A 16,143-nucleotide genomic window follows, 5' to 3' on the forward strand; every position below is an offset into this window, starting at 1 on the left:
CGATCAAAATGCTTAATTATGTCTAGTTTTACGCTACGTGTTACACCCTTACGAGCTCTTTCAGGCTTTTCCGATACCTCAGAACTCATCTTGCAAACGGCTGCTCACAGGCACATATTTAAGCAATGCCGGCCAGAATACTGTTCCGAATCCGGGGGAGAGCGGCTGCTCGAGGCGCGCGCTGCCTTTTATCGCGCACTGCTTTTTTTTTGTAACAGTGAAAACACCTTCTGAAAGCGAAAACAGGGTACTAATGTAGGTCTTTCGTAACAGTGAGGGACATCTCCCTCGTGTCCTTTTTTAAAGAAAGGGGCTTCCCTTCCTCCACTATCAACTCTGCTCTCAAACGCATCTCCCCCATTTCACATACATCTGTTCTCACTCCATCCTCCCGCCACCCCACTAGGAATAGGGTTCCCCTGGTCCTCACCTACCACCCCACCAGCCTCCGGGTCCAACATATTATTCTCCGTAACTTCCGCCACCTCCAACGGGATCCCACCACTAAGCACATCTTTCCCTCCCCCCTTCTCTCTGCTTTCCGCAGGGATCGCTCCCTACACGACTCCCTTGTCCATTCGTCCCCCCCATCCCTCCCCACTGATCTCCCTCCTGGCACTTATCCTTGTAAGCAGAACAAGTGCTACACATGCCCTTACACTTCCTCCCTTACCACCATTCAGGGCCCCAAACAGTCCTTCCAGGTGAGGCAACACTTCACCTGTGAGTCGGCTGGGGTGATATACTGCGTCCGGTGCTCCCAATGTGGCCTTCTATATATTGGCGAGACCCGACGCAGACTGGGAGACCACTTTACTGAACACCTACGCTCTGTCCGCCAGAGAAAGCAGGATCTCCCAGTGGCCACACATTTTAATTCCACATCCCATTCCCATTCTGACATGTCTATCCACGGCCTCCTCTACTGTAAAGATGAAGCCACACTCAGGTTGGAGGAACAACACCTTATATTCCATCTGGGTAGCCTCCAACCTGATGGCATGAACATCGATTTCTCTAACTTCCGCTAATACCCCATCTCCCCCTCGTACCCCATCTGTTATTTATTTTTATACACACATTCTTTCTCTCACTCTCCTTTTTCTCCCTCTGTCCCTCTGACTATACCCCTTGCCCATCCTCTGGGTCCCCCCGCCCCCGTCTTTCTCCCCGGACCTCCTGTCCCATGATCCTCTCGTATCCTCTTTGCCAATCACCTGTCCAGCTCTTGGCTCCATCCCTCCCCCTCCAGTCTTCTCCTATCATTTTGGATCTCCCCCTCCCCCTCCTACTTTCAAATCTCTTACTATCTCTTCCTTCAGTTAGTCCTGACGAAGGGTCTCGGCCTGAAACGTCGACTGTACCTCTTCCTAGAGATGCTGCCTGGCCTGCTGCGTTCACCAGCAACTTTGATGTGTGTTGCTTGAATTTCCAGCATCTGCAGAATTCCTGTTGTTATTGGCAGAATATCTTGTGTTTAGGTATATGGACCCATTCTTTTTAAATTGTTATCTTTTGCAATTACAGAATAGCCTGTGAACTGTCCAAAATCACAAATCTGAAGAAAAGAATATCCTAAGATCATCAATAACCCTAAGGCTGAACAGTCTTAGAATTATAAATGTTACTGAACAGGAAGCTGTTGTGTTGTTTGATACTATCTAATTTGCCTAATTATTTCGGCCTTTCCTTCATGCCCCTGTATTAAATATTCCAGTTGTGAAAACATTATGTCTCACATCGCCCTTTGGGCCAGAGGAAAAGCCATATCAGTCTTTAAAAAAAAATTGATAACTGGCACTATTGCTGTAAATTACTTCTGCACCCTAAAGGCTGATTTATACTTGTGCGTCAAATCGATGCCGTAGGTATGGTATAGCCGCGAACCCTACGCAGTGCCTATGCCGTAGCCTGACGCGCACCTCTCCCAAAATGTAACTACACGTCGTGGCAACACAGACCGCAACAACTGTGATTGGTACGCTTGGTAGCATTGCATTTCCTCCTACGCTGCAATAGCTTCCCATTGGGCGACTGAAGGGCAGGAAAGGAACTCTGGCTGCAATGCTTTCCATAAAGCTTTATAGACCTCTGAAATTATGGAGGACATATTTTGCTTTTATGAAAAAAGACGCTTGCTTTAAGCTTGCTTACCCCAAGAAAAACTACCATGACCATGAAGCCTTGTGCGGGCAGGTGTGTGCGCATGTGTGACGTGCACATGCGTGTACATGCCTGAATTGCAGAGCAACGCAGACACACCAACGCACAAGTATAAATGCTCACAACGGTGTAGCCCACTTGTGTAGGCTACGGCGTAAGCTGGTATGCACAACTATAAATCAGCCTTAAACCTTCACAATATTCTCGAAATGGGCTACCCAGAATTGGCCACAGCTCTTCAACTGAGGCTAACTATAAATTTACAATGACTTAATTATTTCTATTCAATTAAAAGATGATAAAGATTCCATTCAATTTTCTTTGAAAGGCCATTGTCTTAGTTTATTCTGCTACCTTTAAAGATTGTGTAGATGAAACACCTACCTGCACCCTTTTAAAAACTGTCTTCAGCTCATCATGGGCACTACTAAGTCCTCCCTAAGTACAAGAGTATGGATGTCATGGGACAACTTCATAACTATGATTAGGCCACATCTGGATGACTGCATATAGTTCTGGTCAGCACACTATAGAAAGGCTTTGATTACACTGAAGAGTGTGGTGAGGAGGTTCAACAGATCTTGACTGGAGTGCAACGTTTCTGTTATGAGGTGAAAACAGACAGGCTGTGTGTGTTTGCTTGGGGTGGAGAAGGCTGAGAAGGGATCCAAGAAAGGTATTCTTAATTATAAGGAGGCTAAATAGGGTGCCTACCAAGAAACTTTTACCCACAAAAGAGATGTTCAAAATAAGGGCATACAGTACCTATAAAAAGTATTCACCGCCCCCCCAAACCTTGGAAGTTTTCGTGTTTTATTGTTTTACAACATTGAATCAAAGTGGATTTAATTTAGCTTTTTTTTGACACTAACCAACAGAGAAAGACTCTTCTGTGTCAAAGTGAAAATGGATCTCTACAGAGCGATCTAAATTAACTACAAATACAAAACACAAAATAATTGATTGCATAAGTATTTACCCCCCTTTAATATAACACACCAAATGATCACAGGTGCAGTCAATTGGTTTTAGAAGTCACATAAGTAGTTAAATGGAGATCACCTGTGTACTGTCAAGGTGTTTCAATTGATTGTAGTAAAAATACACCTGTATCTGGAAAGTCCAACTGCTGGTGAGTCAGTATCCTGGCAAAAATTACACCATGAAGACAAAAAAAATACTCCAAGCAACTCTGCGAAAAGGTTATCGAAAAGCATGTGAGGAGATGGATACAAGAAAACTTCCAAGTCACTGAATATTCCTTGGAATACGGTTAAGTCAATCATCAAGAAATGGAAAGAACACTGAGGAAGACATCAGCAGTATACCAGACACTCAAGGGTGGCAGGGAAGAGAACTGTGCGCAGTCACAATTACGACAGAGAAAGTACTCAGGAAGCTGAATAGTCTAAGGGTAGATAAATCTCCCGGACCAGATGGAATGCACCCTGGTGTTCTGAAGGAAGTAGCTGTGGAGATTGCGGAAGCATTAGCAATAATCTTTCAGAAGTCGATAGATTCTGGCATTGTTCCAGAGGACTGGAAGATTGCAAATGTCACTCCGCTATTTAAGAAGGGGACAAGGAAGCAAAAAGGAAACTATAGACCTGTTAGCTTGACATCAGTGGTTGGGAAATTGTTGGAGCCGATTGTCAAGGATGAGGTTATGGAGTACCTGGCGGCATATGACAAGATCGGCAGAACTCAGTATGGTTTCCTTAAAGGAAAATCCTGCCTGACAAACCTATTACAATTTTTTGAGGAAATTACAAGTAGGCTAGACAAGGGAGATGCAGTGGATGTTGCATATTTGGATTTTCAGAAGGCCTTTGACAAGGTGCCACACGAGGCTGCTTAACAAGATAAGAGCCCATGAAATTACGAGAAAGTTACGTATGTGGATAGGGCGATGGCTGATTGGCAGGAAACAGAGTGGGAATAAAGGCTGGGTGGCTGCCGGTTACCAGTGGTGTTCCACAGGGGTCCGTGTTGGGGCCGCTTCTTTTTACGTTGTACATCAATGATTTGGATTATGGAATAGATGGCTTTGTGGCTAAGTTTGCTGATGATACAAAGATAGGTGGAGGGGCCAGTAGTGCTGAGGAAACAGAGTCTGCAGAGAGACTTGGATAGATTGGAAGACTGGGCAAAGAAGTGGCAAATGAAATACAATGTTGGAAAGTGTATGGTTATGCACTTTGGCAGAAGAAATAAACGGGCAGACTATTATTTAAATGGGGAGAGAATTCAAAGTTCTGAGATGCAACGGGACTTGGGAGTCCTCGTGCAGGATACCCTTAAGGTTGAGTCGGTGGTGAAGAAGGCGAATGCAATGTTGGCATTCATTTCTAGAGGAGTAGAGTATAGGAGCAGGGATGTGACGTTGAGGCTCTATAAGGTGCTGGTAAGACCTCACTTGGAGTACTGTGGGCAGTTTTGGCTCCTTATTTAAGCAAGGATGTGTTGACGTTGGAGAGGGTACAGAGAAGATTCACTAGAATGATTCCGGGAATGAGAAGGTTAACATATGAGGAACGTTTGTCTGCTCTTGGACTGTATTCCTTGGAGTTTAGAAGAATGAGGGGGGACCTCATAGAAACATTTCAAATGTTGAAAGGCATGGACAGAGTGGATGTGGCAAAGTTGTTTCCCATGATGGGGGAGTCTAGTACGAGAGGGCATAACTTAAGGATTGGAGGGCACCCATTCAGAACAGAGATGTGAAGAAATTTTTTTAGCCAGAGGGTGGTAAATCTATGGAATTTGTTGCCATGGGTGGCAGTGGAGGCCAAGTCATTGGGTGTATTTAAGGCAGAGATTGATAGGTATCTGAGTAGCCAGGGCATCAAAGGTTATGGTGAGAAGGCGGGGGAGTGGGACTAAATGGGAGAATGGATCAGCTCATGATAAAATGGCGAAGCAGACTCGATGGGCCTAACGGCCAATTTCTGCTCCTTTGTCTTATGGTCTTAATATGGCACAGCTATAAATCTGCCCAGAGCAGGCTGTCCTCAAAAACTGAGTGACCATGCAAGAAGGGGAGTCGTGAGGGAGGCCATCAAGGGACCTATGACAACTCTGGAGGAGCTACAAGCTTCAGTGGCTGAGATAGGGGAGACTGCGCATTCAACAACTGTTGCCCGGGTGCTTCACTAGTGCAGCTTTATGGGAGAGTGGCAAAGAGAAAGCCACTGTTGGAAAAAAAACTCTCATGAAATCTTGCCAGTAGGCATGTGGGACACTCCAAAGTCAGCTGGAAGTAGGTTCTACGGTCTGATGAAACCAAAATTAAGCTTTTTGGCCATCAGACTGAACTTACGCTTGGCGTAAGCCAAACACCACATATCTTCAAAGGTACACCATCCTTACTGTGATGCATGGCGGTGACTACATCATGCTGTGGGAATGCTTCACTGTAGCAGGCCCTGGAAGGCTTGTGAAGGTAGAGGGTAAAATGTATGCAGCAAAATACAGGAAAATCTTGGAGGAAAACCTAATACAGCCTGCAAGAGAACACCGACTTGGGAGAAGATTTGTTTTCCAGCAAGGCAACGACCCCAAGCATAAAGCCAGAGCTACAGAGGAATGGCTTAAAAACAAAGTTAATGTCCTGGAGTGGCCATGTCAGAATCCAGACCTCAATCCAATTGAGAATTTGTGGCTGGACTTGAAAAGGGCTGTTCACTCACAATCCCCATGCAATCTGACAGGGCTTGAGCAGTTTTGTAATGAATGAAGAAAAATTGCAGTGTCCAGATGTGGAAACCTGATTGAGACCTATCCACACAGACTCAAGGCTGTAACTGCTGCCAAAGGGGCATCTACTAAATACTGACTTGAAAGAGGTGAATACTTATGCAATCTATTTTGTGGTTTATACTTGTAATTAAATTAGATCACTTTGTAGAGATCTGTTTTCACTTTGACACAAGAGACTTTTTCTGTTTATCAGTGTAAAAAAAAAAGCCAAGTTAAATCCACTGTGATTCAATGTTGTAAAACAATAAAACATGAAAACTTCCAAGGAGGGTGAATACTTTTTGTAGGCACTGCATGTTTAAAGTAAGGAGGGGAAGGGGTGTCTGAGGAAAAGCTTCTCTCCCCCTCACCCCAAAGGCAGTTATAGTTTGTTACACACTGCTTCAGAAGATGATGGGTGAACTTGAATCACCAAGACACAGAGATACAGACCACATGGTGGTAATTGGGACATTTCGGTGATGAGCTGAAGGTCCTGTTTCTTGGCTATGAGATTTGGTACTCTTGCCCCGGAGGTCATTAGTGCTTTATCCTTGATAACACAATTCCCCATGCTGTGCAGTTACTCACACACCATATACATCCTAGTGTATTTTGCATCTTGCATATCTCCCTCAATCTAATCCAAATCACAGTGTGAGCATTTTAAACAAATGTTGAACACATACCTTGGTGTGAGGATCTCTTTATATTGAAGCTTCTCTACACGAGTTGTTGCAGCAACGGACATTGGAATGACAATGTTGTTAATGTCAAAGGAATTTTCTCCCCTTCGTTTTCTGATTGCTTGCTGGTAAAAGAAAATTAAAACATTGTGCCACAGGTGCCATATAAAGCAGAAAAACAAATTCCAGTGTGGGTACAGGTCATCCCCAGGTAATGAACAGGTTGTGCTTTTACAGATGTCCATGTCATCCATAAGTCAGTGAATATGTTGGGTAACTACACATTTACAGTACTGTAATAAATGGCATCAAAGCAGATAAAACACTTCTCTGGATTAAATTTCACTTTCCCTGTTTCTGCCAAGACTCTACCTGATTTATGTCATGCTGGATCCTTAGACAACCTTCTTATTCTCTGTAACAGCAATTTTCATGCCATTTACCTGCAAATTACTAATCATACCCCCTATATTCACATCCAAATGACTAATTCCATCACAAACAAAGGTCACAGCACTGACCGCTGTGGTACATCACTGATCCCAGATTCCAGAGGAACATCTGTCCACCATCACCTTCCACCTATTACTAAGGTAATGCTGGATCCACTTTGCCAGCATTGTTCCAGACCTCTGGATATTTCTCCACTTCTTGGGAAATGTTCCTCTCAATCCTGACACACAATACCTTGAGCTCAAAATTTCACTGAACAGATACTTGGCATTGCAATTTTCAGTTTATTCTCAACAAAAGCTCCTTCTTACCAAGGTGGAGGCCACAGTGTGTGTATTGTTTAAACTTGGTGCAGAGCTCTCCGATGAGGACAACGGCCGCAGTAGCTGGTTGTGGGATGAGCTGTGACAGCTAACTGTAGAACTACATGTGCTCCCCATGTCGGACAGGGCCTGCCGAGCTGCAAGAAAAGGTAGTTATACAAAAGTAAATCATCACTGATGTCACAAAGGTTAAGATAATTGCAGGACATACTCAGGTGGTCGGTCAGGCAGCAACTGTAAAATGAGAAACCAGAGTTAATGATTCAATGAAATACAGTAATAATTAGGCACTGGTCTCTCATCCTTGGAATCATTTCAGTAAATCTCTTCTGCACCTTCACCAAAGCCTTGAGCTCCAGTTATGGAAAGAGGCAAGGTTGACTCTCAAGGTCAAATCTGAAATTAGAAATTCCTAAAGGATTCTGTAAGTATATCAAGAGTAGAATAACTCAAGAGAGAAGATCCCGTTCAGCATCAACATGGCAATCTGTGTGGATCCACAAGAAATAGGTGAAGTCCTAAATGAATGTATTTATTATAGAGAAGGACATGGTAGGTAGTAAATTCAAGGGAGGGAACAGTGATTAATTATCCTGGAATATATCAGCATTATGAAGGAGATGGTGTTAAAGTACTGAATTACAAAAAGGTGGATAAGTCAAAGCCTAAGTGTATCCTAGGATCTTCAGGAAGCAACAGAGGAGAATAATCTGTACGGATGGGATACAAAATTAAGTTTTTCCAATGTATTTCAGTATATGTGACAATAATAAACCAATACCAGATTTCAGGGGCTCTTACTTTGTTACCTACAGGTGAGGCTTCAGAAGGCTAGCAGATAGCTGATGCTGTGCCTTTATTTATAAAGCAGGGATAAACCACACTATAGGTCAGTGAGCATTAGATCAGTGGTGGGAAAATTATTGAAGAGATTTTGAGAGACAGGATATATTTGCATTTGAAAAGGCAGAGACTTACTAGGAATAGTCAATGTTGCTTTGTGTGGGAAACCATTTCTCCCAAATTAGTTTCAATTTCTTCTTTTTGAAAAGGTGACAAAGAGGATGATGATGGCAAGGCCTTTAACAAGATCCTACAAGGTTAGCCCAAAAGGTTAGATCACATGGGATCCAGGTGAGTTAGTTAAGTGGATACAAAATTCACTTTGCTAGTATGAGTTAGAGAGTGGTAGTGAAGTATTGTTTTCCAGATTGGGGGTCTGTGACTAGTGGTGTCTGCAGGGATTGGTGCTGGGTCCAGTGTTATCTGTTATCTATATTAAAAATCTGGACGAGAACATAGTTGGGACGATTAACTGGTATATAGCAGACGGTAGGAAACTTTGTCACATGGTGTGAGCAGAATTATCTGCAGCTTAATGTGAAAAAGACTAAGGAGCTGGTGGTAGCCCTGAGGAGAGCTAAGGTACCGGTGACCCGTTTCCATCCGGGGGTCAGCGCGGACGTGGTGGAGGATTACAAATACCTGGGGATACGAATTGACAATAAACTGGACTGGTCAAAGAACACTGAGGCTGTCTACAAGAAAGGTCAGAGCCGTCTCTATTTCCTGAGGAGACTGAGGTCCTTTAACATCTGCCAGACGATGCTGAGGATGTTCTATGAGTCTGTGGTGGCCAGTGCTATCATGTTTGCTGTTGTGTGCTGGGGCAGCAGGCTGAGGGTAGCAGACACCAACAGAATCAACAAACTCATTCATAAGGCCAGTGATGTGGTGGGGATGAAACTGGACTCTCTGACGGTGGTGTCTGAAAAGAGGATGCTGTCCAAGTTGCATGCCATCTTGGACAATGTCTCCCATCCACTACATAATGTACTGGGTGGGCACAGGAGTACATTCAGCCAGAGACTCATTCCACCGAGATGCAACACAGAGCGTCATAGGAAGTCATTCCTGCTTGTGGCCATCAAACTTTACAACTCCTCCCTTGGAGGGTCAGACACCCTGAGCCAATAGGCTGGTCCTGGACTTATTTCCTAGCATAATTTACATATTACTATTTAACTATTTATGGTTTCATTACTATTTATTATTTATGGTGCAACTGTAACGAAAACCAATTTCCCCCGGGATCAATAAAGTATGACTACGACTATGACTAAAGTGGATTGTCTAGTTCAACTGGGAAAGAGGAAAAAAAAATTGCAGTTGCAATTTGACTCTAACAAATGCAAAGTGGTGCATTTTAAGAGGTTAAGCCAGTGCAGGACATACACCGTGAATGGCAAGGTCCTGGGGAGTGTTGTTGAATGATAGGTGCAAGTGCATAATTCCCTGAAAATGGCAACATTGGTAGATGGACTTGTGAAGAATGTTGGTGGAATCATTACATTCACAGGTCAATGTATTGAGTGTGTCCCATTGTAGCCATACAGAACTTCAGAGAGATTGCATTTGGAAGTATGCAGCTATGATTGTCACAGTATGGGAAGCATGTGCTAAAGTTAGAGGCAGTACAGAAAAGCGTCACAAGGACGTTGCCTGGATTGGAGGTCTTGAGTTATAAGGAGAGATTGGGTAAACCAGGTCTGTTTGCTGAGAGGTGACTTGATGCAAGTATATAAAATTATGAGAGGCATCAGTAGGGCAGATAGCCAGAGTCTATTTCCCATTGTAAGGGTGTCTATAGCTAGAGGGCATAGGTGAAGTGGTGGAGGTTCAAAGGGAACCTAATCAATTTTTTTTCCCCACACAGAGTAGTTGGGGTCTGCAAATGAGTTGCCAGAGTTGTAGCAAGTTGGATTAGTTTTGATAGGCATGATGTCAAAATAGATGAAGCGGGCTGAAGGATGTATTTCTATGCTGCGCAACTCTAGCAGAATCAGGTTTATTATCACTGACCGATGTTGTGAAATTTGTTGTTTTGTGGCAGCAAAATGAGTATTACAACCAAGGATTTTGGTAACTTCAACAGAATTTTGATTTGTAAATCACATGCTCCTTTTTTCACAGTAGAACCTCAAAAAAGAGGAAAATTGTAAAGCATGAAAAATTAAAAATTCAAAAACTGAAATGTCAGCAGTTCAAAAACATTCATCCTCTTTTGCTTAATATTTAATTGAACCACCTCTCGCAGCTATTACAGCCAGTAGTCTTTTTGAATAAGTCTCTATTAGCTTTGCACAATGTGATGGAGCAAGGTTTAGATATAGATTTTTTAGATTATGAGGACACGCAGTCCCCTTTTATTGTCATTTAGTGATGCATCATTAAGAAATGATACAATTTGTTCCTCCAGAATGATATCACAGAAACACAAGACAAACCAAGACTAAAAAAAACTGACAAAAACTACATAATTATAACATATAGTTACAACAGTGCAAAGCAATAACATAATTTGATGAAGAACAGACCATGGGCACAGTAAAAAAAAAAATTCTCAAAGTCTCCCGAAAGTCCCGTCATCTCACGCAGACAGTTGAAGGGAGAAACTCTCCCCGCCATGAGCTTCCAGCGCCGCAAACTTGCCAATGCAGCATCCTGAAAGCACCCGACCACAGTCCAACTCTGAGTCCATACAAAAACTTCGAGCCTCCGACCAGCCCTCCGACACCGAGCACCATCTCTGCCGAGCGCTTCGACCCCGGCCCCAGCAATAGGCAAAACCGAGGATTTGGGGCCTTCCCCTCTGGAGATTCTCAATTGCACAGTAGCAGCAGCAGTGAAGCAGGCATTTCAGAAGTTTCTCCAAATGTTCCTCCGTGCTTCTCACGTCAGTCTCCTTCAAATCAGAATTGTGCATGGCCCCTATTTAACAAATACGACACCTCCTTGTAAAATTGCTAAAGCTGTGCCAGTTAGTTGGGGAGTGATGGTGGACAGCAATCTTGAGGTCTTGCCAGAGATGTTTGATCAGGCTAAAGCCAGGACTCTGACTGGGCCAATCCAGAACATCAATTTTATTCATTTGAACCCACTCCGTGCTATTTCTGGCAGTGTGCTTTGGGTTGCTGTCCTGCGGAAAGACGAACTTCTTCTTCAGTTTAAGCTTTCTGGCAGGTTTTTATCCTGAATCTCTCTGTATTTGGCAGCATTCATCTTCCCATCAAAATTCCTGACCAGATTTCCAGTCTCTACTGCTGAAAAGCATCCCCATAGCATGATGCTACCTCCACCATACACTATGGTAAAGATGGTGTTACCTAGCTGAGGTAAAGCATTAGATTTATGTCACATGTACCATTTAGTGTTGAGGCTAAAAATTCCACTTTAGTCTCATCCGACCACAAGACCTTCTTCCACATCTTTACAGTCAATATCTTCTAAGCGATGCTTACAAAGTCTTGACAGGCAAGGATGTACTTTTTTTTTTGCCAGGGTTTCTTCCTTGCCACTCTTCCATAAATACCCTTTTGATGCAAGGCCTTAGAGATTGTGCAGCCATGAACTTCATCTCCAGTTGAAACCACTGATTTCTGCTGCTCACTCAGAGTGACTGTTGGCATTCACAGTAGCCTCTCTTACAAGTGCCATTCTTCTCCAGTGACTAAGTTTAGAGGTACGGCCTGACCTAGGCAGTGTAGCTGTAGTTTCATATTTTTTCCACATTTTCACGACAGACTGCACTGAGCTCCGAGGTATGTTCAGTGCCTTTCAGATGGTCTTGTACCCTTCCCCAGATTAGTACTTCTCCATTATAATTTCCCTGACTTGTCTTGAATGCTCTTTTGTCTTCATTTTGGTTTGGTCTGTTGAAAATCTACCATATTGTTGGATCTTACAGAGAGAGGGGTATTTATTCGTATCAATTCATTGAAAACTGGTAATCTTCCAATTTTCTACAGTACATCAACAAATTGGGTGAGTTGGTAAGGTAATGCTGTATATTGCACCTGAGGAAAGTTGGCGTACAAATTATGAAGGAGATGTATACTTTTTTTAGCCTCACAATTTTGATTTTTAATTTTTAGTAAATTGCTGACAGGTTTTGCGATTTTTTTGATTTCATATGATGAACAATGTTTGTAGATTAGCTCAAAAAATCCTACTTCAATATATTTTAAATTTAAAAAATGAGACAGTAAAATGTAAAAATAGTTATGGGGTTGGCACTGTAGTGAGGTAGTGTACATGGACCGTCAGAAATCTGATGGTGGAGGGAAATCTTAGATGACAAAAGGTTATTTAAAGTTTGATCAGGAAAAACAAAAATCATTTGACAGGTATTAGGTAAGCTCATGTCCTAAGCAATACAAAGAGTGTAGTAGAGTACCTGAGTAAGTGTGGAGGATGAAAGGAGGCCATGAAATACCCTTGGCAGATAAGATTAAAGAGAATTCCAAATTATTTTATAAGTATATTAGGAGAAAGAGGGTAGCTAGGGACCAAAATATTAATCTGTATGGAAGCCAGAGATGTGTACAACATCCTAAATGAATATGTATTGCTTGTACTCACCAAGGAAAAATGTACGAAGGGTAATGAATTAGGGAGAGATGCATTGATAGTCTGGAACATATCAGTATTATGAAGGTGGAGGTGTTGGGTATCTTGGAATGTATTATAAATCTCCAGGGCCAAAGAGGTCAATCAGAGGTTTTTGTATCTTTGTTGGCCATGGTGAGATACCAGAAGATGGAAGAACAGCTAATGTAGTTCTTTTATTTAAGTAGTACAACAGTTATAAAGCCAGATAACAGCAGACCAGTTAATGTACAGAAAAAGCTAGTGGTAGGAAAAGCTACAGAATAAAATTCCACAGGACAATAATTATGTATATTTGGAAAGTTGAGATAATTAGCATAGCGTTGTACAAGGGAAACCATATCTCACAAATTTGACTGAATTCTTCTGAGATGCAAACAAACGAGTTTGATGTAGGCAGGGCAGTAGTTGTTCTTTTCGTGAACTTCAGCAAGGCACTTGACACGGTCTCACATGGCATTCAAAAAGATAAGGCATATGGGATCCAAAGTGAGTTGGCTAAATGGATCCATAATTGGTTTGGTGATTAGAGAGTAGTGGTGGAAGGACAAAATCCTACAACTCAGAGACAGGCCATTACAGCCCACCTCGTCCATGCCGACCATGTTGTCTATTCCATTTGTCTGCAGTAAGCCTACATCTCATCTTCAGCTTTCCTATTCAAGGATTTCCGAACACCTTTTAAGTGCTGTAATTGCATCTGCCTCCTCTAACACCTCCTCTGGCAGCTTGTTCCAGATACCCATCATTCTCTGATAAATATAGCTCTTAGATCTACTTTACATTTCTTGTCTCATCTTGAACCTGGACATTCCCTGCCCTAGAACAAAATTCTATGTATTTCTGATTGGAAGTCTGTAACTAGTGGTGTACCCTGGAGTTTAGTGTTGTGACCTTCCTGTTTCTTTTAATACATTAACAACTTGTAATGAACATAGGCATCATTTGCAAATTTGTGAATAACAAGAAAATTTGTGGTATTGGGGAGAGTAAGGAAATAGGACGTTTACAGTAAATGGTAGGGCAATAAGAATTGTTGATGAACAGACAGACCTAGGGGTACAAATCCAGTTTCCCGAATGCGACAACACAGATTGATAGGGTGACGAAGGTCTGTCTGTCTCTCTATCTATCATCTACCTAATTTTTTAAAATTTAGAGGTATAGCGCAAAACAAGCCCTTCTGGCCCAACGAGCCGCACTGCCTAGCAACCCACCAATAATAACACTAGCCTAATCACGGAACAATTTACAGTGACTAAGTAACCTACTAACCAGCACGTCTTTGGACTGTGGGAAGAAACCAGTGCACATGTAGGAAACCCTGGGAGTCATGGGGAGAATGTATAAGCTCCAGCACGGGAATTGAATTCTGAATGCTGAGTTGTAATAATGTTGTGCTATCCGCTATGCTACCGAGGCACCCACATGGGGCAGAGAATACAAGAACCTGGGTGCTATGTTACAAAACACTGTTTGGAGTACTGTGTGCAGGATGCATTTGCTCTGGAAAGATTGCAGAGGAGATTCACTAGGATATGCCTAGACTGGAAGAATTGGATAGGCTGGGCTTATTTTCCCTGGAGAGGTGTCAGCTGAGGGATGATAGAAATAAATGAGGTCTGAGGCTCAGATAGTTAAAATCTTTTCATCCTATTTTGGCCTATCAAGAACAAGGGGGCATATATTTAAGGTGAGAGAAAGAAATTTTTAAAGGGACTCTGAAGATTAATTTACACAGACTGTTTGGTATCTAAAACAAGCTGTTAGAGAAAGTGATGGAATCCAGATACAAATACTAATTCAAGAGGCACGTAAATAGGCAAGGCATGGAAGGATGCAGTCCTAATGTGGGCAAATGGGATTAGCATAAATGGGTAGAAAGAGGGCCATTAAGTCCATTTCTGTGTTATACAACTCCATGAATCTACACTCTAGGCAGCACAGTGGTTAAGAGTTCTGCCTCATGGCTTCACAGACCCAAGTCTGATCTTTAGTATGTAGGAGTTATCTCCGTAATACTATAAATCTGTCTTGGGTCCTGAACTCAGTCTGGTCCTAAAACTTGGTACTTTTGTTCTAGTACTAGTTGCCTCTCCCATTCCTTCGTGGACATTTTCAAAGCTCATCTGCCAAACATATTACTTTAAACCCCTCAATATAGAACTGTTGTACTCATAGGTTTGGTTTGGAAAGCTATAATGCAGTGAAATTGAAGTTCCAAGATGATAATAACTGCACCCACAAGTTCCCTCTACTTATAACATGTATAGCCATGCTTATATCAACAGAATTGACAAACATCCAAACTCCAACAGGGTAGTAATAGCAGATTTCTGCTGGAGGTACCAGAGCCCCTGCTATAACGAAGGATTTAATGTAATTACTGACTATAATGTTGGAATAGGGAACCATATAACAATCTCCTTGTGCTGATCCCAACAACTCCACTTCTCCAAAACCACATAGGGAATGGAAATCATTGCTTAATGATTAAGCACAAAAGTTAACTGTTAGTACTTTTCCTTCTAATCATTAAGCTTTTCATCATTGATTCAGACACAGGACGCACCTTCCATTGCTTCTGATGAAGGTTCACGCTGTCTCCTTTTGTTTAGGAATTTCTCTTGTACATTAGCGTTCTCGAACTTGGAGTCTGACAGAAAATCATCACAATGTTGCTTAAGTGGCTTCTCTGTACGATTCCTATTATGGACATACTCTGCAATGAAGCACAATTTTTCATTAGATATACTCTCGCATAGTCTGATACTTGCTCCTTTCACCTGACTTTTCTCAAGGTTTTGTAACAGGAACAGGAAGTCATTCAAAATAACACCAAACTCAGTCAGATGCATTAATCTTCAATTTAATTGCACTACACAGCAACAATATTCCAAATTATAACTATTTAGACAAAAATAAGGAATATTTTCCATGCAATATACACTCAATGGTGACTTTATTAGGAACCTTGTGCACCTAATAAAAGTAACCACCGAGTGTATGTTTGCTGACGTCAGCTGTTGTAGCCCATCCACTTTAAGATGCAATGTGTTGTGCATTCAGAGATGCTCTTCTGCACACCACTGTTGCATGGTTATTTGAGTTACCTTCCTGTCAGCTTGAATCAATCTGGCCATTCTCCTCTGACCTCTATTTTCGCCCACAGAATTAGCACTCACTAGACACCGTTGTGTGTTAAAAATCCCAGGAGATCAGCAGTTTGAGATACTCAAACCACCCCATTTGGCACCAACAATTATTCTATGGTCAAAGTCACTTCGATCACATTTCTTTCACATTCTGGTATTTGGTCTGAACAACAAACT

General features: G+C 42.2%; 1 protein-coding gene across 5 annotated transcripts in view; it reads right to left on the reverse strand.

Moving 5' to 3' along the window:
* Positions 1-16,143, reverse strand: part of LOC134340088 (KAT8 regulatory NSL complex subunit 1-like) — a 201,897-nt gene that overhangs the window by 23,368 nt on the left and 162,386 nt on the right. For all 5 annotated transcript variants that reach the window (XM_063036917.1, XM_063036916.1, XM_063036919.1 and 2 more), the window contains 3 exons: positions 15,384-15,533; positions 7,352-7,500; positions 6,591-6,712 (listed from right to left, as the gene is read on the reverse strand). In XM_063036917.1, coding sequence (XP_062892987.1) covers positions 6,591-6,712; positions 7,352-7,500; positions 15,384-15,533 — 421 coding nt within the window. The remainder of the gene's footprint in view (positions 1-6,590; positions 6,713-7,351; positions 7,501-15,383; positions 15,534-16,143) is intronic.

The sequence above is a fragment of the Mobula hypostoma genome, chromosome X1, assembly GCF_963921235.1.
Source record: "Mobula hypostoma chromosome X1, sMobHyp1.1, whole genome shotgun sequence".
NCBI lineage: Eukaryota > Metazoa > Chordata > Chondrichthyes > Myliobatiformes > Myliobatidae > Mobula > Mobula hypostoma.